This window comes from Dermacentor andersoni, chromosome 4 (genome assembly GCF_023375885.2).
Source record: "Dermacentor andersoni chromosome 4, qqDerAnde1_hic_scaffold, whole genome shotgun sequence".
NCBI classification, from domain to species: domain Eukaryota; kingdom Metazoa; phylum Arthropoda; class Arachnida; order Ixodida; family Ixodidae; genus Dermacentor; species Dermacentor andersoni.
The window spans coordinates 145,308,660-145,332,951 of record NC_092817.1 but is presented as its reverse complement, the minus strand read 5'-3'; the positions used below and the strand labels follow the sequence as shown (position 1 = coordinate 145,332,951).

The window sequence follows — 24,292 nt, the reverse complement described above, 5'->3', positions numbered from 1 at the left end:
TGTGTTGTTGTTGTTGTTGTTGTTGTTGACGCAGAACGATACTTATCTATGTACCAAGTTGTCCCAGCGTTGAATATTTGGAGCGCGGTTGAGAGCGCTGTAATATGATAGCGCATGAGCGCAGTCACGTGGTTTTATGTTATATATTGCGGACTTTCTTTAAACGCCAAAAAAAAAAATCACCACGCAGCATGTACATTGCCACAAAAAATTGGATCGGTCGTTCCTGAACCCCCTCTACAACGCAAGAAACCCACTTGGCCCTAAAGTGAATATTAGATATTTTGGTCAATTTCTATTAGTTAATTAACTAATTCAACGGAATATAAAAATATACTCTAAGGAGTGCCACATGACGGCAAACCATATGCCGTTGCTTTCCTTCAGCTGCGGCTAACCGCTTTTTTAAATTTTTAAACGATTCTCTCCTCAACTTCCAGCTTTTTTAAACATCCTTGGTTCAAGTTACTTGAAACACCCTGTATACATTTCAACTGCATATTACATTCTTTTACTTCTTATTATTCTTCTATTTTCCGCTCAAACATATTGTGTCAAACGTTTATTTAGCATCAGAAAAGACACTAATGTTAATAACTGCATAGATAATATTAGAGTTCTACTTGGGTCTAGAATGGTGCGTATGTATTCTCTCGCCTTGCATATCTTCAATGTTCAATAATGCACGAGCACAAGCTTTAAGCCGTCATGTATTTTGTACAACGAATAAACATTCATGGTACGTTTCTTTAACTATATTATTTGTTCTAATCGTTTTCGGATTGTAGCTAATTTTCTTGACAGTCCTTACATGATTATGCACCATTATACAGATAATAGCAGAAACTTAAATTGCAAAAATAAAAGGGACTTCTTCTCACAAGCTACTAATTTAAATAAGAATAACTTTTCGCCCATTCCCAAGCCGATGCTCTAGCATTTTTTTTATTTTAGTTGCAGCTCTAGAATGAAGTAGTAAGACCATTCCTGCTTATCAACAATGCCCCGAGTAGCACTAATTCCGAAATGCCTGTCTCGAAAGCTTGCTAGAACTGCATTGGCATTCCACTTTATTTTATTCCCTGCTACTAAAAGAACCCTTTCGGGAAACTGTGAGCTCGAAAGCTACGCTAATCTATTTCACATTTTAAGGACAAATATATCGAAAATGGCGCTAGTCAGATATTCTGCAAGACAGATATGAACAGACTTGTTGATGGCATTGATTTAGGATATTCAAAATGCGATGAAGTAAGTATTTCATAAGGTAATTAGGAAATATTGTCAAGTTGCTACAAGGATATTTTTTCTCACGCAGGTAATTTTCCGCGGTTGCAGGATTAAATTTTCAAGGCTGAATGGAATTATTTTAAAAACGTTATTCAACAATCTCTTCAAACTAAAAAACCAGAACGACGTGTATCTGAAGACTAAGATGTTGCATTCCCGGCAATATTTCTTGTAATGGTTATGTTATGGCAATTGCAGCTGCAGATTCAGGTGCATCTGGAGAGCGGTCTTATTGGCCTGGATGACATACAGATCACTGAGGGAACGTGTCCTCTTAGAGGTAAGTCTGCATGAGGCTTCAATAAATCATCTTTTTGCATGAGAGAAATGAGAGAAACCGCTAGCAATGGACGTCAAAAGTTCAATGCAGCATGTAAAGCAGGAACAGATGAGACAGTTTAACGTGGTTTCTAATGTAACTTGCAGCTCTTGGTAAGCACTGTAGTGGAATTTGCGAGGAACAGATGAATTATTATGTCATCCTTTATCTTTCTTTCTTGCGTTACTATGAAAAAAATTATAGCGACAGTTACAGTTTCACTTCGTGAACGCGGGTTAGGTGCAAACGAATGTACGCCGCGAACACGCACTGCGAGCAACACGGCGTCAAAGCAGAAACGAAAAGGGCAGAAACGTGGTCACGGACGCTACATTGATCTCGACGGTGCCGTCCACTTCCTGGTCGCGGCCTCACAAGGCACGAGCGATCTCTCCTACTGCGCCTCCTGATTGGCTGCTCCTGGAAGACATCGCGGAGGTACAGCAAAGGCCTGGCTTTATGCTCGGCCGGCTCTGCATGCGGCGAGGATGAAACAATAGACCGTCTACGTTGTTCCTGTCCCACCTTCTCCAATGAGAGGGCTTCTCTCCACGTCTCATTCCGACGCCTCGGACTCCCAGCGGTCTCGGCACCCCAGCTGCTGTTTCCCGACCGGCACCACGGCTCCGCATTCAGGCACTTTCTTACGTTCCCGGAGGACACGGGGCTGTTGTGTAAATTGTTAATGCGCCGCATGGCTACCGCTGAGAGCGGTAGCTAACGGCACCTTGCTCTGCAATCGCCTCGACCTTCTGTCTCTTCTTTCTTCTTTATGTCCCCCTCCGTTTTCCGAAGGTGCTGAGTCGTGCTTCCTAAAGGGCTGCAGAAAATAGCGCCTCTTCCTCTCGACAACCACAATCTCTCTCGACGGTGCGATGCTTGATGTCCCACAGGGCAAGCGTGTAGTGCTACACATGCAGAGAAGAGTCGATTCGAGCATGCACAGCGAGCACCGCGGCATCAAAGCACAAACGGAAAGGGCGCGACCATGGTGATTCTCTTCTCTACTTCCAGGCGCGTTCTTTTTCCGCCACTCCCTTCCCTTGAGGCTTCGAACATAATCTCGCCATCTATGGTTTCGCGTAAGAAAAAGTGAAGGTTGAGCCAAAACTGTATTAGAAACTCTTCCAAATGATGCCGCTGCCGACAAACCCTGCGTCAATATGATTATCGAATGACACAAAGATATGGCAGTTTCTACCGGTATATTAGGATGTCAAGCGTAACATGTTTAAAACGTAATATGTGTTTTGTGCTGAGGTAAACCGTCGTCACAGGTGAGCCTGTGATGATGATCGCGTGATGTAACAATGTGCATAAAGGAGGCGACATTTTGAGAAATTGTTAAACGTGGAGTTAATATGATTGAAATTACCAGTGACCTATATATCGAAGAAACAGATTTCGATTACGGGAACTCTAAGTATGCGCTCTCTTTGACGAAAGTAGAAGCAAACTATTTCACAACGTGTTGTTTATTAATCAGTAATACTAAGCCGATATTATCATAGGACTGTTCTTGGTATAAGCGAACGGAAGAGTACAGTATTGACATGTGAAAATCGGCTCACGTCATTTTGTTAAAGAAGCGTTGTAATTACCTATCGTTGCCCTTGCGCCACGGCTCAGCGCACCAGCTAAGCAAACTCTCACAACACGCTTTCCAGACTTTTGCCCCTTTGAGCCGGCATATTCGTGTCCTATGCACCAAGGAGCCGGCAGTTTTACCCCATGGATACCGCTCATCGCACAGGAAATAGGAATTCCCGACAACACTCTCAAGAATCTCAAAGGTAAGTGTTTCTTTATCATTTTTGTCCACGAGAAAAACAGCCATCAACACATGCAAAAACATAGGTACGGATTGGTGAAGAACAACCGAGGTACAGCTCTAGGTTTCTAGAAAAATTGGTTTATTTCATGAAGTCACCTACAAAATAACCCAATTACCCCAAACCCTAGACTTTCCTTGCTCAGAAATTTCTGAGTCTTCCCGAAGCCTGGTTTACGTTTATGAATAGAATAACTGATCGCTGCGCTTCCTGGAAAAAGAATATACGATCAATTTGGCGCCGTAACGTCGTAATACATTATTTGAAAACATTGTTGCCTTTACCTAGATTTTAGTTGGCTTGTATTACAGCGCCAAAACACTTGGTAATATCCAGAACGTATATTTGCTGATTGTTGTGGCATGCAGAACGCCACTCTTGTCACCATGATGATAATGACAGAGTGGCATTGCAAGTGTCATAACTGTCAGCAAACAGTCCGGTGGCTTTACAGGTGTCTAAAGCTGCTCTGTGAGAGATGGATTTTTGCTGTTGGCTCTTGGTTCGGTGTTATTGAGAACAGTAGTGTTAAACGAGGCAAAGCACGAAACATGCACCTGACACGCAGGTTACTACCTCTACCTGAATACAACGGCAGTGCGCTCGCACCACCCAGTGTCCAGAGTTTTCATGGCCACACGGCCACCCACAGAAGCAACCTGCGTCACCTTCTGGTGGAAAGGACGTGGCGTACCAAGCCAGTTAAACGTGTACAGGTATGAAACCTTAAAACCTGCCCACTTAGCAACTTTAGTGTTTGGGAAATTTTTCGTTGGCGTGCTCAGCCAAATCATGGATAACATCCTGCAGCTAAGTGGTATCCTAGAAATTCCGAATATAGCTAGGTATGAGCTTTCGAGCTACAATATAAAAAGAAAAACGCTGACGGCTGGAGTGCGATATATTAGCGATTGAAGCACGCTGTCTTGAACTAAATTCAGGCAGAAATAATACTGGAGCGGACGTATTGTACTTATTGTGTCATAGGCGCAAATCGGTATTTAGCGTTGCTTGAAGCTACAAGAGCCGCGAAGGTGCTTTCTGAAGTAGGAAAATAGATGTTAAAATTTTATTTAATAGGATTGACAACTGGCTAGAATAAGTTGTGGTATGCTTATGGAAATGAAATGGTAACAATTTGTAGCGATAAACTGTGGCACGCTGTCACAGATTTAGTAGGAATTATAATTTTAAATTCGCAAAGGAAGTCTTAAAAACCAGTAAGTGGTGTGGTAGCTGGTGGTGAGATATCGGTACCCCGTATGTTGTATATGAGATTAGTGTACGTAAATCGGCTGTTATTAAGAACTGCACAGTTCGCAAATTATTAGACGCTTGCACTTCATTGTACGCATATTACGAAATAAAGAAGCCCACGGCAACGAGCGGCACACGAGTGCCACAATGCATGACAGCGAGCATGCTGTTGCACGCGCGCGAGTTTGAGAGTAATTACCCAGAGTGGTGTGGTCTCCATGTGAGATACAATATGTGATCGACTTGTTGTGCAGTAAATGGATGCCAGCGCTACAATGTTTACACGCGGGTAGCTACGGTCACACGTTGAACTGCGTTTAATGTGTAAAAGCATCGTTTCGATTTCGAAAAATAATGTTCGCTTGGCTAAAAAACACTGACTGGTTAATTAATGACCAAAGCAGTTGCGCAAGAAAACACGAAAACACCTAGCTAATATTGTAGAAATAATGAAACACTTCGGAAGACATGAATCGGAGGAACAGCGACTTGGTAAGCAAAATGATACTTTATCACAGCAGCGGCCTAATTGTCTGCCTCCCACCAATGCCGGCGTATAATCGCTATCACTTTCACCTATTGCTGCTTTCAGCGTACTTCCAGTGAACGTTTACATCCTACTGAAGGTAGAGAAATTCTGATAAAATTCATGAATAAAGTACTCTGGGAGTTGTCTAAATACGCGTAAGCATTGTGACACTTGCTGATCTCCATGCGCTCCGGTGTCATTATCAATGTTTTGAAACTTTATCCGACTAGTATAAAGCATATCAACACTTATCAGTCGTTATCAATCTTATCGGATCGGATCCGACCTTTACCAACCCTTATCGGTTGGTATAAATTTTAACGCAATCAATTCAATCCTTTTCAATCTTCAACTGCCGTTATCAACCTTATCGGATATGATCGGACCTTTATCAACTCTTATCGCTCCTTATCAACCTAATCAGATTTGATCCTACCCTTATCAACCGTTATCAGTGCTTATTAAAATTATGAGAATTGATCCGACCACCATAATCCCTTATCGCTTTTTAGCACCATATCCATGCGCGTGGATTCACTATCGACCGTGATGAGACCGATATAACCCGTCATCACTTCTTATCAAGTCATTGGCTGCATCTATGTCTGTGTTATGCGACGTGAAGCGCATGCGTCCTCCTAGTCCTCAAGGAACAACCAAACGGAAGGCACATCCCGCGACCACCGAAAAGCAACGGGGATGTAGCGTGTTTTGTAATAAATTTTCGCAAAATCGGAATTTTCCTGGGGCGCTATAACGTAACACTATTCAAAAATTTTCTATTCCAGTTCTGCAATCAGCCCTCCGCGATTGGTCAAACACTTTTTGGACCACCCCCACTTCACCTGTCTGTCACGCGACTTCATGAACACCGCGATACCTCCCCTTCTGATATGTCGTATACACACTAATTATGCATGATTTGTCAAAAAAAAAATAGTTATTTCTGATTCGACGCCATTCCGCCATTAGCCCTTGGCTATTGGTCAAAAGTTTTCTGGCTACACCCACTTTACCTGCCTGTCACGCGACGTCACAAAACCACAAATAGTCACCGCGTCAAAGTGACGTGTATGCGTTAAAGAAGCATTAATATGCCGAACAAAACTGAATTTTCTTCTGCATAGCCGAAAGCTACCCCGTTCGGAAAGGAATAAGAGATGGCCGCCGCCGATCACTCTGGCATTGGCAACTTGCACCTGCCGGAAAGCATGGGTTTATTTGCGTGTAATAAATCTTTTTACGTGGCCGTGTAACCTTTTCGAGCACTTTCGACACGTTTACGACCTCGTTCTGCCAATTCTTTTTTTTTTTTGCTCAGGATCCATTTTTGCGTCATTCTCAAGCTTCCGTTGCATGCCGCCGCGATTGTCGACGAGCCACCGTAGCTAAGTAAAGGAAAGCAGACCAATCACAAACGACGACACCACCCTTTTCATCCCGTCATCAATTTTCAGTGCAGTGGCTTGTCCCCGTTGAATCCTTTTACACTTGAGCGTGCTCCTCGTCTCTCGTCAGCCAATTAGATAAGACAAGCTGCTCAGTGTAGCCAATGTTATTTGTTTTTCAAGCAAACAAGTGTTACCTCCTATGAACGGAGAGAGCGTTTGATTGGTCTGTTCAGACAACCTTGCGAGTGACCGCCCGACGCTTGCGTCGGCGGTAGCGCAAGTTTGACGTCAGGAGATTGGAATAAAAACATATTGGAATAGTTTTACGTTACAGGGCCCCAGGTCGCAATAGCTTTCTCACGTAAACCCGTCAAGGTGGCTTATCGGCTATGGGGTTGCACCAATAAATCCGGGCTTAGGCGGCTTAATTTAGATGTGGACGAAATGCAAAAACGCCCTTACATGGTTTCACATTACAGATCCACAGATTTAAAAATTAATCCGGAGTCCCTCACTAAGGCGTACCTCAGGTATATATTGCAGTTTGATGCGTAAAACCCCAGAATATTTTTTTACATAGTGCCGTCGGTAATTTTTCATTATTATGCTTTAATTTTCGTTGCGGAGCCCATCGCAATGATGTGAGGCACATGCCTGAAAACTGTCCAATACGGAACTGCCCTGATGTGACAGAAGTTTGATGAATACTGGCTTTGTAACCCTACTGCACTGATTTTATATGAAATAACCACCACTTCTCATTGTCATAGCACCTTTGCTCAGGATAGCCTATCAGGATTGGTTGGTACCTATCCTTATGAACTATCGCAGTTTGCTAATTGCATAATTGAATTCGGTGCTCTTTCAACTAATGTAAAGCACATCGCGTAGGTGTGAAGTGTCTGGTGAGGTTTCCATTTCGTCCATACTGATGACCCTGAGCAAGCTCGTTGTTTTAGCGTTGCCTTCAAGTGCAGCTCAATGCATTATGCTTTCCTTTGCGTCCTCTGTAAGGTTCACAAAGGAGACTGCAATGAGAGATCCACTACTCTCCGTAAGCACAAGGGATGAAGAAGACTGGTGGAACGTTCGCACACTTACCATCAAGTCCAAAAGGAAATGGAACGTGAGTCACAAAGCGTCCCGAAATACTGCACTGAAGTGCAAGCATTCCGTTCAACTAAACCTTCAAACAATTCGGTCAACTTGCGAAGTAAATTGTTGCTTGGTTGTACCAAAACCCCAATCAACCTGTAAACCTGTAAACGACGGCCAATACGTGTTGCTTTACCAGCCAACTATGATTTAGAGTATAGTGTGTCACAAAACTATAAGAAAAAAAACATGCACAGATCTAGGCAGTTTCTTTGGTAGAATAAACAATTCTGATAATAAGTATAGGAAATTTTGATGTGCACTTATGTACTTATCTTTGTGTGTCTACGTAATTATCTGTCCTGACCAATCGTGCAAGTGACACTGTCGGGTATGAAGGATGCAGTCGGGAACGAAGGCACATCGAAGAGTTCTAGCAGAGAAACGCGTATGACCGGTTCACGGCTAATGGTAGTTGGGCTCGCCTTATTTGGAAGGCTTGTCGCTCGGTGCCAATAAAGGCCGCAGAAGAGAATTCTCCCACACCCGGATTATGAGAAAGAAATTTCCAGATGAATAAGACTACTTTGGACTGCATATAGTGGGCACTATGCGTGGCTGATAGCTTACCGTTAGACTTGAAAATAAATGTACATAATGCGGTGGAAGCTACCGGTACACACAAATATGGCTGGAAACTCGAGGCCAACACAGGCGTTTCTAGGCATGCTGATAAGTGCGAAAAGGGCAGCGCCATGAGAAATGACAGCCGCAACGTTGGCAAAAAGACGACGGTACGTGTGAACTAGGGGACAAGAGGGTAATCCTGTGCCTTTCCTTCCGTAGCTCGTGCTTGAAGTGATCGCAGCTGAAGACGAGAGGCGTGAATCCGGAGTCATGATTGACGACGTCGAGTTTGCAGATGGTGAATGTGCAAAATACGGTAAGTTGATGAAGAGCAGCGACATTAGAAATTTTTAAATTACAACGTAACAAAGACCCTTTCCAAACACCAGCAGTACAAGAAATTGTGGATCTGCGACAATGTGTAAAACGTGAAGTGCTGTGCCGATTGAACTTCAGATTAGATATTCAAATGATGAACGCCAGTGAGGTGTCAAGTCTGTCTATTGAGAATGAAGGAACACGTCTTTCTAGCAGTGACGCATGTCGGATAATCTTGCGTTGCACATCAACGTCGTTAAAGCACACTTATCTTCTTTTGAGTGTCTTTCGAAATTTTATAGTTCTCATTTAACCAATATCATATTGGTTAATATAAACGATAAGAAACGATAAGCTTGGCTAATGTTAAGTGCGTTATCCGTATATCATTGCCATGACACGCTCATGCGTGTATGTGTGTTTGTGTGCGTGCGTGCGTGTGTGTGTGTGTGTGTGTGTGTGTGTGATTCCTCTGCTCGTGGCCTTTACACTTCATACAAGCTCTTCTCTTTGCAATGTGCTTTATTTTGGCCTCACAGAATTCTGCACATTTGAAGAAGAATGTTTGCCCTGGCTTGTCTTAAATAGAGGTACGTAAGCTTTTGTTACTCGTAATGCTTGGAACTCTATTCACTATTCAGCCTCTTGAATGCAATACGTTTGCTTGAGAATAATATTATCGTCATAATTTTATGGTGCATGTAGACGGCGTGTCACCGCACAAAACAGAAATTTCTTTTTTTTTTTTTTTTGAGGGGAAGAAAAATTGCAGCGCAATGTAATGTAAGCGAGGGTGCGACTTAACAGTGGGCGTGCGTGCAAATGTTTTAATGCCAAACAACACCAGTGCACCGGTAATTTGGCACCGGCATCAAATTACCCAGAGTCAAATTAACCTAATTAAGCTAGCTGCGAAGCCAATCTTTACTTTGCAGGACTATTGTAATGCTACAAAGCGCAACATGGAGAAGGCTGGTAAAGAAATTTATGTCAGTTCACTACAGGATATTCGATCCGACATACGACTTTGTTAATTGCAATGCTCACGCAATTATTGATAATAACGTTACTCGCACAACTAGCGATATTTCAACTGTCCTATTTGAAGTAAAACGCAGCCCTTGCTAAACCGTGCAGTCACACAGTTGATAAGAAATCTCGCACATACATGATAAAGAAATCTATATGTGAACAACTTCATGTTTATGAAAGGTGTTTCTCGAAATTGTGGCCGAGTAATAGCACCAAAATCATATGTGGAAACATATGTCTGAAGGAGTCATTCGCGTAAAGACATATTGAAGTGGCAGCTTCAGTATAACACATAATAATTTACATGGAACAAGTTATCAACAAGGAAATGTGTTGCCTGAGCTCTCACTGCTCGTGGTAAACTATTTTGTTGAGCTTTAGATAAAAGCTCATGTGAGCGTTAAGAAAAGTTACGATGTCTCACGGAACCGTGGCTCGCCAGCTTATGAGCACATTATTGCTCATCGAGCGAACGACATTAAAGCAGTTGACTTTTGCTACAAGGTCGACATCATTGCCTCACATGTCAATGCAATTAGCGATATCCGCCGTGGTTGCTCAGTGGCTATGGTGTTGGGCTGCTGAGCACGAGGTCGCGGGATCGAATCCCGGCCACGGCGGCCGCATTTCGATGGGGGTGATATGCGAAAACACCCGTGTACTTAGATTTAGGTGCACGTTAAAGAACCCCAGGTGGTCAAAAATAAAAATTAGCGTAAAATGATTTGCACCTGAAATTTCTTTTTTTTTTCGATGTTTCACCAAGATGATGACGCAAGTTTTGAGCCCCAGAGGGCTGGATCATTTCCTCAACTTCCCCGTGACCATACGACGCAGACGGAAGATGGTGAGCTCATATGACTTCTTCCAAACGTCAATTAAATCTGTTATAACTGAGAGCTTTAGCGTGTCCAGTATTCCGGCAAAGTCTGGTTGTTTGAGTGAATTACACAGTGGAATCGTAAACTTAAGCGGCGGGAGTGGTGACGCTACCTGGTGGCGTAGACCTCAACAAGCCAAACATAGATTTATTAGTGCAGCTATCAAGTGTGTCCTATTGAGCCGCTCGTGTCAGTTTTCGGCAGCGGCGTAATCGTGTTCAAGATTGCGCCGGTGCCAACAATTTACACCAGTAGCGAAGTAGAAAATGCTTGCTTACTGCAATGTTAGCTCTTTGTCGTTGTGGTTGAGCTTTGTGCCACCAGGTGGCGTAACCACTCCGATCGCTCAAGTTTATGCTCCGGCCCACTGTGTAATCCACCTGAACCGCCCCCGTTAGCCGGAATACGGGACACGCTAAAGCTCTCTGGTTTTGGCTGCAGTCCTAGTCACTTAACTGCGAAATAATGTATTTATTATGGGATGATTTCTAGAGGAAGGCAGTTCCTTAAGAGAAACATATTCATAGAACCCTTACATCTATGCGCGGGATGCATAAATTTTTCTACATCCTTGTCTCTATCCGATATAATAATTTTCCATTGCTGGCATCTGTTCTGGCGACATTTTCCCAAAAGCACATCTCGATTTACGCAATAGCATGGCTTTTTGTCATATTATATACAGGGTGTTCCAGCGAACACTTTCAAAGTTTTTTGAAGGTTGCCTGTGGCAAATAGCTCAATTCTAGTTTATAAGGCGGTCTACTCGAAGCGGCGGACACTACTTGAAAAATAAAATTGAGATACAAAATCGTGTAATTAACAAGAATTTGCTAATTAACTTGTTAGTTAATTATCTTATAACCCATATTGCAATTTACAAATTCTAGCAGTGGACTTCCCAAGGCGGATCCACTTGAAACCAATTCTCAGGACGACACCAGTTTCGAGATATAAATTTCCGAGCTTTGCTTAGAAATGCATTGGCGTTCCAGTTACTTGTGTGCTTCAGTGCATGAAACAACGTTTTCTTAACACGTTAACTGGAATGCCAGTACATTTCTCTGCAAACTTCTGGAATATATATCTCGAAGCTGGTGTCATATTGAAAATTTGTTCCAAGTGGATCCGCCTTTCGAACTCCACGGCTAAAATTTGTTAATTGCAATATGGATCATAATTTAATTAGTTAAAACATAATTAGTGAATTTCTAATAATTAATGAAATTCTCATCTCAATTTTTTGTGCAGGTATTCTCTGCCGGTTTGAGTAGACCAGCTCGTGAACTAGAATTGTAATATCTGCCACAGGCAACATCTAAAGATTTTTGAAAGTGTTCAGTGAAACACCCTGTTTAGGACCACCCCACCATTTATTTTCTATACTTGCTTTGGCATGGGGAAGATTATTGATGTTGTCCATTAGAAAGTTGACACATTGCTCGAAGTTGAGCTCGGGCCTATTTCTATACCCTCGCGAGCCTTCATATTTCCATTATACAGATTTTGCAACAAAAGCTTCTCCTCTTTAAGCGATCGGGCCCTCAACTTCTTACAGGTTACTACCTGCTCTACAAAAGTCTCGGCGTCACAGGGAATCACTCCAATTTAGTGTTGCGGGACACGACACGCTACCGCTGCGCATCCCTATGGTACTACCTGCCTGCCATGACGGACGGCGTCCAACTGCTGCTCAAAGATAATCCAGTGGAAGAAACAAAGGGAGTCTGGAAACGACAACAGTTTTCGTATCCATCGGGCTGGGTAAGCAATTGGCAGGTCGTTATTCCTTTACAGTTTCTACTTAACCATGTAAGGATTCATGGTAACTTTTCCAAGTTTAGAACACGACGATGATAAAAAGCAGTAATAAATGGAGGCACTTGCCTCCTGGCTTTGAAAAGTATAAACAATAAATTTGGCAAAGGAGTATAGTGCACATACATCCTCTGACATTGTTTGCACTACGCATCCATTCATCTTATCGCGGATCATCCTACGTCATGCATTGTAGCAAGCTATAGAACACGGTATCTGTGGATGCAAATAAAGCCAAAACACCTAAACGGAAGCTACATAAATTTTGTTTATACTAGCTACATTTTCGTGATATGTTTTGCACGGGGGCAAAATGAAATTCTGAACTTGGCATTAGCCAGGTATATTTCTTGCAGCCGCTTTGTTCGTTTGTCGTAAATGCTTTTGGAGGGGTGGTAGCGAAGCAAACGGCAAAAAAAAGCATATGTACGTCATTCATTGGATTTGCTTTGTTTTTCGCAGATGAATGCAGTCGGAGCTGTATCTGGCAGTAACCCAAGCGGTTTTGTGGCCATAGATGATGTGCTCGTAAACGAGCTCCATTGCGACGAACTGGGTGAGTGAGACGCAGGCTTCCAGAAAAGCTTATTTGTTCCTAGTGAAAGTGATGGACGCTTAAACCTGCCTGGATTGTTGGGCTGTGCAGGAAAATAAATATCGAGCATAATGTAATTGTCCTCGGCACGTTGCAAGGAAATATTGTTTGCATATTAATAAATGCTACTCCGTTGTATTCTTTCTCCTCGCTTTCTTTTATTGCTCTGTTGTACAAGAAGTTGGCCTTAAAGACAATATGCATACATATAGCGCGAATCGTGCATCAAACCATGCTAAGTAAATCTCATCTCTAGCTGCCTCGATAGTACATTGTGTCAGCCACGTATATCTGATGACGTAGAAGAAAACCTAGCTGATATTATTATCAATACTGAACAACTGTTACTCGATAATAAAGGGAATTGGAGACAGCCACACAATCGTAGCTAACGATTGGGTGGATGTTTCATTTTCCTTTAATTAATTACTTCTCTCTACCTTGCGGGTTTCCGCAGAGCTATTACGTCAAACTATTACTCGTCTTTATTTTTTGTAGTACACAATCCTTGCACTAGTAATACTTCAATGAACTTTGTTTCGACAGTTTCATTGCGGAGGACTTCTAACTCCTATGTTCTCCCTTTTTCGCATGCTCTTTTCTACTCGATATGCAAATAAATGTTTGCGTTGGATGCAAACATCTATATCAATGAAGATGTAACTCCAGCAATAGAAAGTGTTTCTAGAAAGACCATCGAGTACGTTCGAGGTTGGTTGCACAGAAGAATAATAAAATATTTTTTAACGAAGACATTTAGTAGACATATGTATTGACGTATCCGCGTGGCTGTCATCTTTTTCGTTCACGTTCAACAAGTTATGGCCCGTTGAGGCCGTCCATTAGTTTAGCGCGCTGCCGACACTTACAGCAGGTTCGGTTCCGAGCCTCTGCGATCACGTTCAACAGGGCTGAAATGTAGAACTGCTGGTGTAACAAGCTTTGCGAGCATGCTAAAAAACGACAGCTAGTCAAAATTAATCCGTAACTCGACATTACACACAAATGTCAAAGCCATTGTATCTTGCGGACTTTAAGACTATAAACTTGCAGCTCCAATCTGTAGAAACGCCGGACAAAATATTACTCAATCAAAGTCTCAAACATATGTATGTCGTCACATCATAACGCACGATCGATAAAACATCGCATGTGGCTGGCGCTCTTACCTAACATATCAATGAAGGCCCTTGCAGTCACAAAAACACACACACACATACGCCTGCCTGGACCGTTATACTCCGTTCCATACATAGCAGCCAACGTTGTGGAGGCTAGAGAGAGTTCTTGCAGTGGCTTCGTTCGCAGTGGGATGTGGTTGATGTTTTTGACCGCAGATGTGCGCAACTGTTTTTTATATAGGCTCACTATTGAATGAAACAAGTTTAAATCCTTAGACACAAACACACTGTGGTATACGGCTACTAATGTGTTGTCATAGATTATTTTTTTTAAAGTTTTTGTTGTTCTTTTTGGTTTTTTATTTGCATCCCGCCGCGAGGAGCATCAGGTGCATGCTTGCGCTAGCGAACGCAGTTGGCGCGCAGCGAAGAATGGACAGAATGCACGGAGTGATAAGTTTTTTTTAGCGAACCTCTTGTATAGCCTCCACTGCGTTGAGTGTGATTTGTGGAACGCAGTAGAGGTAGTGAGAATACATGTTAAGAACGTTCTAGGTCTGCCTTATAGCTCGTTGCTCTTACCGCCTCAAGCAGCTGCCAACAGCGCGTGCTAGCTGTGCAAACTCGCATGCACAAGTTTTTAAACCGGATGATAATGGACGGGTATTGCTGATACCACACAATTGCAAAAAAGAAAGGACACGTGTACCAATGTGTACTGCAGACATGTATTAATGTGTAAACACCATAAATGTCTTGCAAAAATATTAGTTTCCGGAGAGGAAAGGCCAAGGCAGCGATTTATAATACCCATGAGTACTTCTCTTTTTGTTGACGAGATCAATTAGGCACTACAAGAATGTCCCTAAAGTATTGTGGAAGTGATGGCAAAATTTTTTGTGAACTCAGAGCGAGTGCCACACTACATTTTGGCATTTTCGGACGAAGCAAGCGCCTGGTGTGGGGTATTGTCAGGAACGGAAGCACGAAAGGACTCGCATGTGCAATGTCATGTCTCGACATCAGGTGCTTGCTTCGTCAGAGGGCGCAAGAACGCAGTTTTAAACACGCTCACAGATCCCGCGAACTGTTACCTATGCCATTACTTGATGCGACTGTCAAAAGAACTCGCCAAGTGGGCTCCTATACTTAGGTAATATTGTCGGGTATTACCCTGGTATACGGTATAAAATTACTCAACATGAAGGTGTAGCCATCACTATAATACACTTTGATTCGCGTTCCAGATATCTTCAAGTTGAAAAAGCTGGAAAATATTTTTATAAAAGAAACGTTAAGCTTTCTGTTTCTCTAGGACGGTCTACGCAGATGTTCGACTGCGGCAACAAACAAACAGTGCTCGTGGAGCGTGTGTGTGACTTCGTGGTCGACTGCCGCAATGGTGCCGACGAGCGAAACTGCGGCCAGTGCGACTTCTCTGAAGGCACCTGTGGATGGAATCTCAACTGGTATCGCAACGGTGACACGATGGCATGGCGCCGAGAGCGCATCGGATATGTATCCGGTTCTCCGCGCATAGGAGCCGACACCAGGCACACTGGTCAGTAACCGTGCACGTGCGCATGGCAAGTACAGTAATTACATATTCGAAAAGGCGGCAGAGCAAAAGAAAAAAAAAAGGATGGAGACGAGACGACGCTCGCGTCCTTGTAGTCTGGTCTTCATCCGTATTTTTCTTTTTTTTGCGCTTCCACTTTTTCCAGTATGTACCAACACGCCCAATTCGCCACAGGAAATATACTTTGGAGGCTCGGAAAACACACAATTATAGTTATTCATTTGCACATATCTGGAAACGAGAGTAGTCAGGTATATGTTTTTTCTTATCTTGTATTTCGGCGCTCCACAGGCGAGGAAACAAACCTTGCATCTCAGCGGCTCACCGCTTCACTGAAGCTAAATTTGCGCTAACAACAAAACGAACGTGTGACTTCTATGTAGAAATTCTACAGTTTCAATACAGCAACTAACCTAGACAATGGATTCAACCGGGAGATTTACGTTTTTGAATCTTTGTTCACGAACACAATGTGTTCATGGGGCTAACCTGCTGTGGTTATTGTGCTGTTACAATGCATGTAGTAAGCTGTGCATTGTGCTTTTCTTTCTCGTCATTCCTGTGGCTCCTGACTATATTTCCTTTTTTTTTTTGCACTGCGAATGCTGTTACGGGTAAGAACAGCTTAATCTACCATGCAAATTTGTTTATTTTTTATGTTCCAGGGAATTACCTGATGCTATACTCTAACCTCACGAAATCTCAGCTAACTGGTCAAGCCGCCATTATTTCTCCGATGATCAGGAACACAGACAAGCTCTGCACCATGCGTTTTTGGTTCAACTACGTCAATAACGGTGAGCAAGGCTGATAAATTGCATGAGTTGTTTTATCACTATTACTGCCGAGAAGAGCGAGGTGGTTAGTTCGAATCCCGCCGCCGGAGACACAAACCGCTAAGAAAACTGGTTACGAGCGCGATCCTGGCCTGGCACCCGGCTTTCCTTCTGAGGTGTGTGTCTGGGAGGCGCTTCGTAGACTCCGTTGCGGGCTAGTTGTAGCTCAGTAGTTTCGAGCAATTCTAGCCTCAGAACGTGCTATTCAATACGTGACACCTTCGGGTGGCCATGAGTGCCCACACTTCATCGAGCGCCATAAGTCAAATGATTTCTAAATACTGAGCTATCGTCGCTGTCTCGGCAAAGTCCAGAGGAGCGTTTCAGCAGTGGCTGTGTGACAAAAAAAAAGGAATCTCGCGGTCTCATGCACCCAACTTCCCAATACGTAGATGCTCTTTCAAGAGCGTGGAACTGTCGTAGTTACATAGTGCCAGGATGGAGCGAGCTTGCACCTATTTTACCGGTACGTGCCAGGCGGCCGGACTCATCTGTCTCCCTCAGTAGCGGTGGTTGATCAACTATTTAAGCAAAGCTGTGATGGAGACAAGGGCTACCCAGACACACTTGCAAATCTCTATAGAGATTTCTGCTGAAATGGGAGCCTATATAAGTAACCAATCGCCATGTCGTGGTTCATGTCTACCCAATAAAAAAAAATGGTGAGCTACCGACAGCACCGGGATTCGAACCCTGTGCCTCCTGCATACAAGGCTCATGCTTACCAGTTCACCACCACTGCTGTACTTTGCCTCTTCTTCAATACGTCCTTTGATAGCAAGTAATATTAGAGCATTGAGAGTTTGGCCTTACATGCAGCTGTTCCAGACAGCGAGCAAAAAATTTTCATGGACTTCTTAAGATGCATTTGTCAATTCTAATACTCTTATCTTACAGCGAAGCTGTATATGGCTGGGGTTCCGTGCATTTTGGTTCCCCGTGAACAAAAACTATCATCATAATTGGCTCATACCCCCGAAAGGATTCATACTCCCGTAAGCAAGCAACAAAAAATGCAATGGCTCATAGCACCGTATGGCAGAGGCTACAAGCACTCGGCAAAGTGAAGCGGACAGTATTTAAATTTTTCTAATCGTGCATAAAATATACAGTACAGCATGTCGAAAAGTGTCATCATCAATGGCTCATGCCCTCGTAAGCAAGGAAAAAATGCAATCACTCATAGTCTCGTATGGTTCATGGCTACTAGCTTTGCATGACTTAGCTATGATGACACTACCCTGGTTGTCGTTGTCGGGGATTTCAACGTTGATGTGTCGGTACCGAAAAGGCAGCGGTTTACGTGTTCCGTGTTGCAGACACATTTCTTGAGATGCCACGCCGATCAGGCCCAACCGAGCATCCAGTGGCGTACGTGCATCGATTTGACATTATAAAATAATGTGTTCGCAGTTGCGAGTAAAATAAAGACCACCGATCAAGACAGTAAACGAGTTTGCCTACCATTGTTCAAAATTATGTGTTACCTCCGTGTCGTGCATTAAACAGCTTGGCTGGTAAATCACCTTTATAGAATGACTCATGATATTTTTGGAAACCACGGCATTATTTTAATCTATCATATTACGTGTGATGGACGTAGGTGATGCGCATGCTTAATACGAAAGCCTGATGAAAGACAGGAAACTAAGAGACGTCAGCTGTGATTTCTTTAGGTCTGGCTTGGTTCGCTTTGGTGCTTAATGCCATGGCACAACACGGTACGGGGAATTGGCCATGAATCGGAAGGTACTAGATAAAGAAGGGAAGAAAACTTAAAAGGAATTTTGTAAAAAATTTGAAGATGAATTAGGAACATGATAGCTAACTGTCGTTATCAGATAATAGATAAAGAAAAAGATGAAAGATAAGAACCTGACAGATAACTCTCGTTGTCATTTTTCTTCCAGAAGCAGCCACTTATTCAAACTTCGTCTTCTATTACAGAAGCTCATAACAATATTTTGTTCGTTCTCCGACAGTATTCAGTGCAACGGGTCACCACAAACACTATATTGTTGAGCCGAAAGCATAACTTATTATTGAGGACTCTGTTTTTAAAATAAGCATTTTAATACAGTATGATTTCGCAGGAAAAAGTAACGCAAAACGCAACGTTCTATTTTTCTCCCCTTAGTTTGAATATCATGAATGCATGCAAGCACATATCTTTTACAGAAATATATTTACGCTAACGGCTGCAGAATGATAGTTTCAACCATCAACTGGAAAGAAGCACAACAATTACTACGAACTTTATGGGCCATGCAATAACATGCATCGTAACATTCGCGAAGCTAATACTCGCGAACAAGTTTCTGCGCATATGAAGGGAAAGCTACGGAGGCAAAGCGCGTACAAGTGTGCGCGCTTCTGAAAAGAGTCCCTTGTTTTAATCCACGTTAATGTAGGCTGGGGAAGAAAAAACATAAACACCTTGTTAGCAACATAGAAATCACACAGAACACAGCCAGTGTGTGTAAACGTTTACTTATTTTGCGGCTTTTCACAAATCAGACAGAACACACCCAGTGTGCGTAAAGGTTTACCTATTTTGCGGCTTTCCCCTTCCGCGTCTGGGGAAACGCGAAGCCGTCGCACGTGGACGCTGCGCCAATTGAGCGTCAGTTCCGACCAACAAAAACACTGTGAAACGCTGCCGGACTACTTGGCGTGGTAACACATCTGCAGCAGCCACGCGCCCGTAGGATTCCGTTCACAGCTACACAGAGTTTTCCGCGAGCATAGTTTGCTTCGCGCAGCATTTCTTCCGCGTGCTCTGAACACATTTCATCAGGATGAAAGGAGGAAAGGCTGCATGAGCCCCGCGATTAAATCCGCCTCTTTAGGTACACAACTGCAAGCGTGGGCGAAGACATTCTAGGTACGTGGTCTAGGCCTCGAAAGTTCGTAGCTGCGATAGCGATTTTATTTTCCTGATAGTTATAGAGACACGTTTCACACTCACCCCGGTATTATCGAGCGATCCTCTACTCGAAGCTCTTCCTCCACTCCGCGGAGTTTACAATGTACGGCCCCTCGAATAAAAAAGACGCTACGCTTCTCAAGACAACCCTTCTGTTCTCTCTTTATTGATTTTTTTCTAGCTGTTTCTATTCTTCTTTTTCTATTTCTATTTTCTATTCTTTGGTCAGCATCATTTTTCAGTGCTTTTTATTTATATACTCACTCCCCCCCCCCCCCCCCCCCTGTAATAGTCCCAGTGAGGGATTGAGATAATTTCAAAATAAATAAGAATCAAAAATATCCGTGGGGTGTAAAAAAAAACTGTGACAATTTCTTTCGAGAGGCCGCGCTACCATGTATGTTTTTGAATCAAGGTGGAGTGTTAATTGGAGGAACATTTTCAAATACGGAGATTAGGCTCATCGGCGGCATGGTCATGACCAAGTAGCTTTTCCCGAAAGTGCAGCGACTCCTCCAGTTCTTCTAACAACCATTCTTTCATTGCGCTTTGGATATGGCAAACGTTGTCGTCCTTTTTTTTTTTTCTTATAGGAAGCAGCACTGATGTTGAGTTGATCATGGAACTGGATCCGTACAAGCTATCCATTTGGACGCTCAGTGCACTAAACAGGGCTCCAGAACAGGGAGTATGGAATGAAGCTATCATCGCTATAGGCCGCTACAAAAGAGATATCCGAGTAAGTACAAAACGAAAATGTGACTTTCAAAGCGGAGCTTCCTTTACCTACGACGTCGCGGTCTCGCCTTTGTTGGTCGGTCGCTGGTCGGGATTTTGGCTAGTAGGCTCGCCCTCAGTCTCGAAAGAAGAAAGAAACGCGCGAAACGGCGCGATTGTAACCTCGGTCCTCACCCGCCCCTTCTCCCAGCACATGAGCCCTTTGCTTTAAACCATGGCCACACACACACTTTTTTTCTTCTTCATTGCATGCTACAGTCACACGCGAACTTCTTTTTTGCGACGCATACTTCTTTTTTACTTCTCTTTGAGATGATCATCACGTATTGATGAGGGTTATAGTTTTCATACTATGTCACATACACACAATGGAGTGAGTGAGTGAGTGAGTGAGTGAGTGAGTGAGTGAGTGAGTGAGTGAGTGAGTGAGTGAGTGAGTGAGTGAGTGAGTGAGTGAGTGAGTGAGTGAGTGAGTGAGTGAGTGAAAACATTATTGAAAATAAATAACATGGGGGTCGGCGAAGAAGCAGCCGCTGCACTCAGAATCAAGAATTGTTGAAGAAATACAAGCCAATACAACAGTTGTGATATTGCGTAGCACGTGTGCGTGAGAAAGCGTGTGCGCGCCAACCAATTTCCTTTACGCCAGAGACGCAGAAATTAAATGGCCAACATTAGAGCTTTTCACTCACCGGTTTGCAAAAGCTTCGCTTCACATAAATTCTCAAATGTGCATTGGGTTTTATAATTTGTTTTTATTTTTATCTTGATTTCACCTGCCTTAAACGCTTGATCACGATTTGCACGAAGAGAACTTTAGCAAACATCAAATCGTCGACAACGCGAAGAGAAAAGGGGACAGTATATATGTCTCCTTGTATTTTCACAAACCTAAATATATTAAGGGATAATTGAAAGAAGCAGAGCTCGAGTCTATTCGCTATTGAATGCGTTTCTGACATTGAAATAAGGAATCTACAGATATCAGGAGCTATGAGGCAGCGGATACTCGCTCTTAAGGGTAAAACGGATTTCTGAACCAGGCGTATGCCCATCCAGGTCTGGTTCTTTTGCCACGACTTAGGGAACATGCATCACCAAAGCGAGTTCAGGCGGTCATTTCATGTGCTGTCAGACTTGCATGCTAAGTAACCTTTAAAAAGTTAACATTAATTTCAAAAATTATCTGTGGAAAACAACAAATCCTGACGCTGGAGTTGTATTGCTTGAATAGACAGACATTACTTTCATAAAATAGAAATTCATATTGAACATATTACAAAAATTTTAGTAAGATAGTTTTCAAACTGATGTTGCAGAGCACCATGGCGGTAACTTGCCAGTCGATCGAAGCCAGTCAGTTCTGAAGGTGCATGCAGTGGAAGTGAATTTTTACACAATCGCGAGTTTCAGATAAGCGCTGTAGAACTTGACACTAAAATGCATTGCTGCTCGACTTCTCACACAAGATGCTTTTTCACTCATTGTAAGACAAATATATATAGAACGCCAATGCACTTCACTATACACTTTGGGAACACATCTTTCAAAAGTGTTCTCATCCTCAGAACTCCTTACAAATGGATACGTCTAGGGAACTCACCGGTTACAAGTCATTAACTCCAATGTGTGCTTTAAGTAACTACCTGAAAAACTAATTACTAAAATGTTGAAAATTATTTGATTATATATTCAAAGGTGCAATGCAAGTTATGTCCGTGTGTTTGGGCAGCCCAGCTCCAGAAGTAGGAGTGTGCCATCGGTCACAGCCTGATAAAACAAAGTGAGCATCCAAAAAATAAGCGCACCATACACATTTCACTGTGAAAGAATGCAAAACGAAGTTCCTCCACCAGCACATTGAACCTAACTTCATCTTTGGTTCGGGAAGAGGAGTTAATTACATTTTCATGGTGCACCGCAGTCTGTATAATCATGGCTCACTCTCGTTTCAAGAAACGTGGCAGGTTGTCGATTTTATATGCTGCGCTGTAACACTTGGTCTCTCTCCGGAGCCGCAAAACGTGGCGACGGTATTACTGCGTGCTCGAAACTGTTCTCTCCATTTGGTGTCTTGATATCACTGTTAAGTTTTCTGTAGGAAATAAAAATTGGAGAACCTTTTTCCTCAAGAGGCGGGTATTGGTATTTGGTTCGTTGGTTGATCCCTGTGTGGCCATGGTGTTGTACAGCCTAAATAGAACCATTCTCAGTTAAGGCTCTTGCCGTCAATGCTCTCTCCCATGACTGGAAAACAGTTTTCAATATTGCTAGTAGATTAGGTCAGCATTCAAGAACACCACTGACCTCGGTTTTGCTGTTTTTCTACCTGGCCCTACAGCACATGACGCATTCTCTTTGGGTATATATATATGTCTTCACTTCTTTTTTTAATATGTTCTTTTTGTTTTTCACTCTGCACAAACACCAAACAGCTTCAACTAGAGACGTGCATTCTGAGAAAACCCTAGTATACGCCGGTATTGGGCTTTAATTGATGAGACTGACTGCCATTATACACACCAAGGAAATGTCTTCATAACTACTCATAAAATTCCTTTATTATTGCCGTCTCTGAATGTCCATCGCCATAATAGAGAAGTTATGTTATTGTAATAACCTAACTGGCGGGCGCCAAACGCAATGCGACAAGTATTCCAAGAACCCTTTTTAGATGGCAAACTATTCATGAACGTGGGCCCATATTTCTTTACGTGTTTGTAGAAATAAAATGATGATGAATCATTATACCGTCTTCCCGAATGCAATGCAAAGAAAACAAACATTGTATTTGAAAAAAAGATATCGAGTTCGTAAAAACCATTTTCTACGTTTGATGGACTGACTTTTTTAAATATGAGCACTGTTGTGACGTTTGTTTCCATTCTCCTGTTCGGCACTACATAAATTTTAGTGGTTTTTAGTTCAATACGAAATATAAGACTATAGAACGGAACTGCTAAAAATAAAAATAGAGCGTCATTCTCTTGCTAATGGTTATCATGTGAGCGTTGGTGTCATAATAAAATGAAACGGCGCATATGTGAACCCGCGAGAACAGTGCTAAGGGGTACCGTGGCACCCTACTGCATTAGTTTATTTTATATCAGCCACAGAGCGTGGCATTAGTGGCCCGCCCAAAGTGTTACGCACTGACGTGGAGAAAGAGAGATAAATTTTTATTCACAGAGAGGCTGATAGGTCGGACTCTGTTATAGCTTGCTAGGGAAAATGGATGGGGAGGAAAAGGAAAGAATCACGACACCTATAGGAGAAGGAAGTGCGTGCCCTAAATGTGCACTATATAGCGGCCTCGTTAAACTGTGCGTCTAGTCCAGGGGCTTGTAGAAAGGTTACAGAAGCTCATCTAACCATGGCTGCGCCGGTGGTGTCAGGCCGAGGACCTAAAACAATCCCATGAGAGAACGGTCTCTTATTGATGTGTGCAACGAAAGAGACCAGCTACTGTCGTTCTCTTCTGTACGCCAGACAAAGGAAAATACGCTTGGAACAATTTCTGACACCTGACAGCGGTGTCTACTTGAACCAATCTCACTGCAACTTAATTGAAAGGTGTGTAAAATGCCTGGTCAATGTTACACCAAGGTGAATCCTGCGAAACGTACTTTTTTAAAGCGAAGCTTTCTTTGCCTTTTTCTTCGACTTTTGCGATGCTGCTGTCTTCTTGCACACCGCGTCGCAGGGTAGTTCAGAGCTTGTGTATAGATTACAGGAGCGCGGCAGAGAGAAAAGTGAATGAGAGAAACTTGTTTGGACCTCTCCGTTGCGTCGCATGTGCGCAATGCCTATGCAGCCCTCTGAGTGTCGCCACATTAGCCTCTTGAGAGCTGTGATAATACGTGACCCTCCTCAAAAGCATTGCACGAACTGGAGCGCTTACTTTTCTACTACTAATGTGCCAGTCCAGAAGGGACGCGGATAGAACTGTAGAGAGCAGGGTGGAGAGGCGGCAGAGAATTGGTAGACCCTACGCAGTCGCGAAACGAGTGAATAACAGCCTTGCCACGCAGTTCTCATACAAGGGGGGAGAACGGGAGAGGGAAAAGCTGATCAGGGAAGGCAAAGAGACAGTGGTTGCGAACAAAGT

The 24,292-nt window shown here is 43.0% G+C and overlaps 1 protein-coding gene across 1 annotated transcript in view; it reads left to right on the top strand.

Annotated features, from left to right (window-relative positions):
* The window catches only part of LOC126537738 (MAM and LDL-receptor class A domain-containing protein 1-like), a 199,570-nt gene that overhangs the window by 87,503 nt on the left and 87,775 nt on the right, over positions 1-24,292 (top strand). The window contains exons 26-37 of the mRNA XM_072287645.1: positions 1,489-1,570; positions 3,277-3,402; positions 4,010-4,157; positions 7,633-7,744; positions 8,560-8,656; positions 9,198-9,248; positions 10,457-10,537; positions 12,130-12,335; positions 12,852-12,945; positions 15,421-15,666; positions 16,350-16,481; positions 20,040-20,185. Of these exons, the coding sequence (XP_072143746.1) occupies positions 1,489-1,570; positions 3,277-3,402; positions 4,010-4,157; positions 7,633-7,744; positions 8,560-8,656; positions 9,198-9,248; positions 10,457-10,537; positions 12,130-12,335; positions 12,852-12,945; positions 15,421-15,666; positions 16,350-16,481; positions 20,040-20,185 (1,521 nt within the window). The remainder of the gene's footprint in view (positions 1-1,488; positions 1,571-3,276; positions 3,403-4,009; positions 4,158-7,632; positions 7,745-8,559; positions 8,657-9,197; positions 9,249-10,456; positions 10,538-12,129; positions 12,336-12,851; positions 12,946-15,420; positions 15,667-16,349; positions 16,482-20,039; positions 20,186-24,292) is intronic.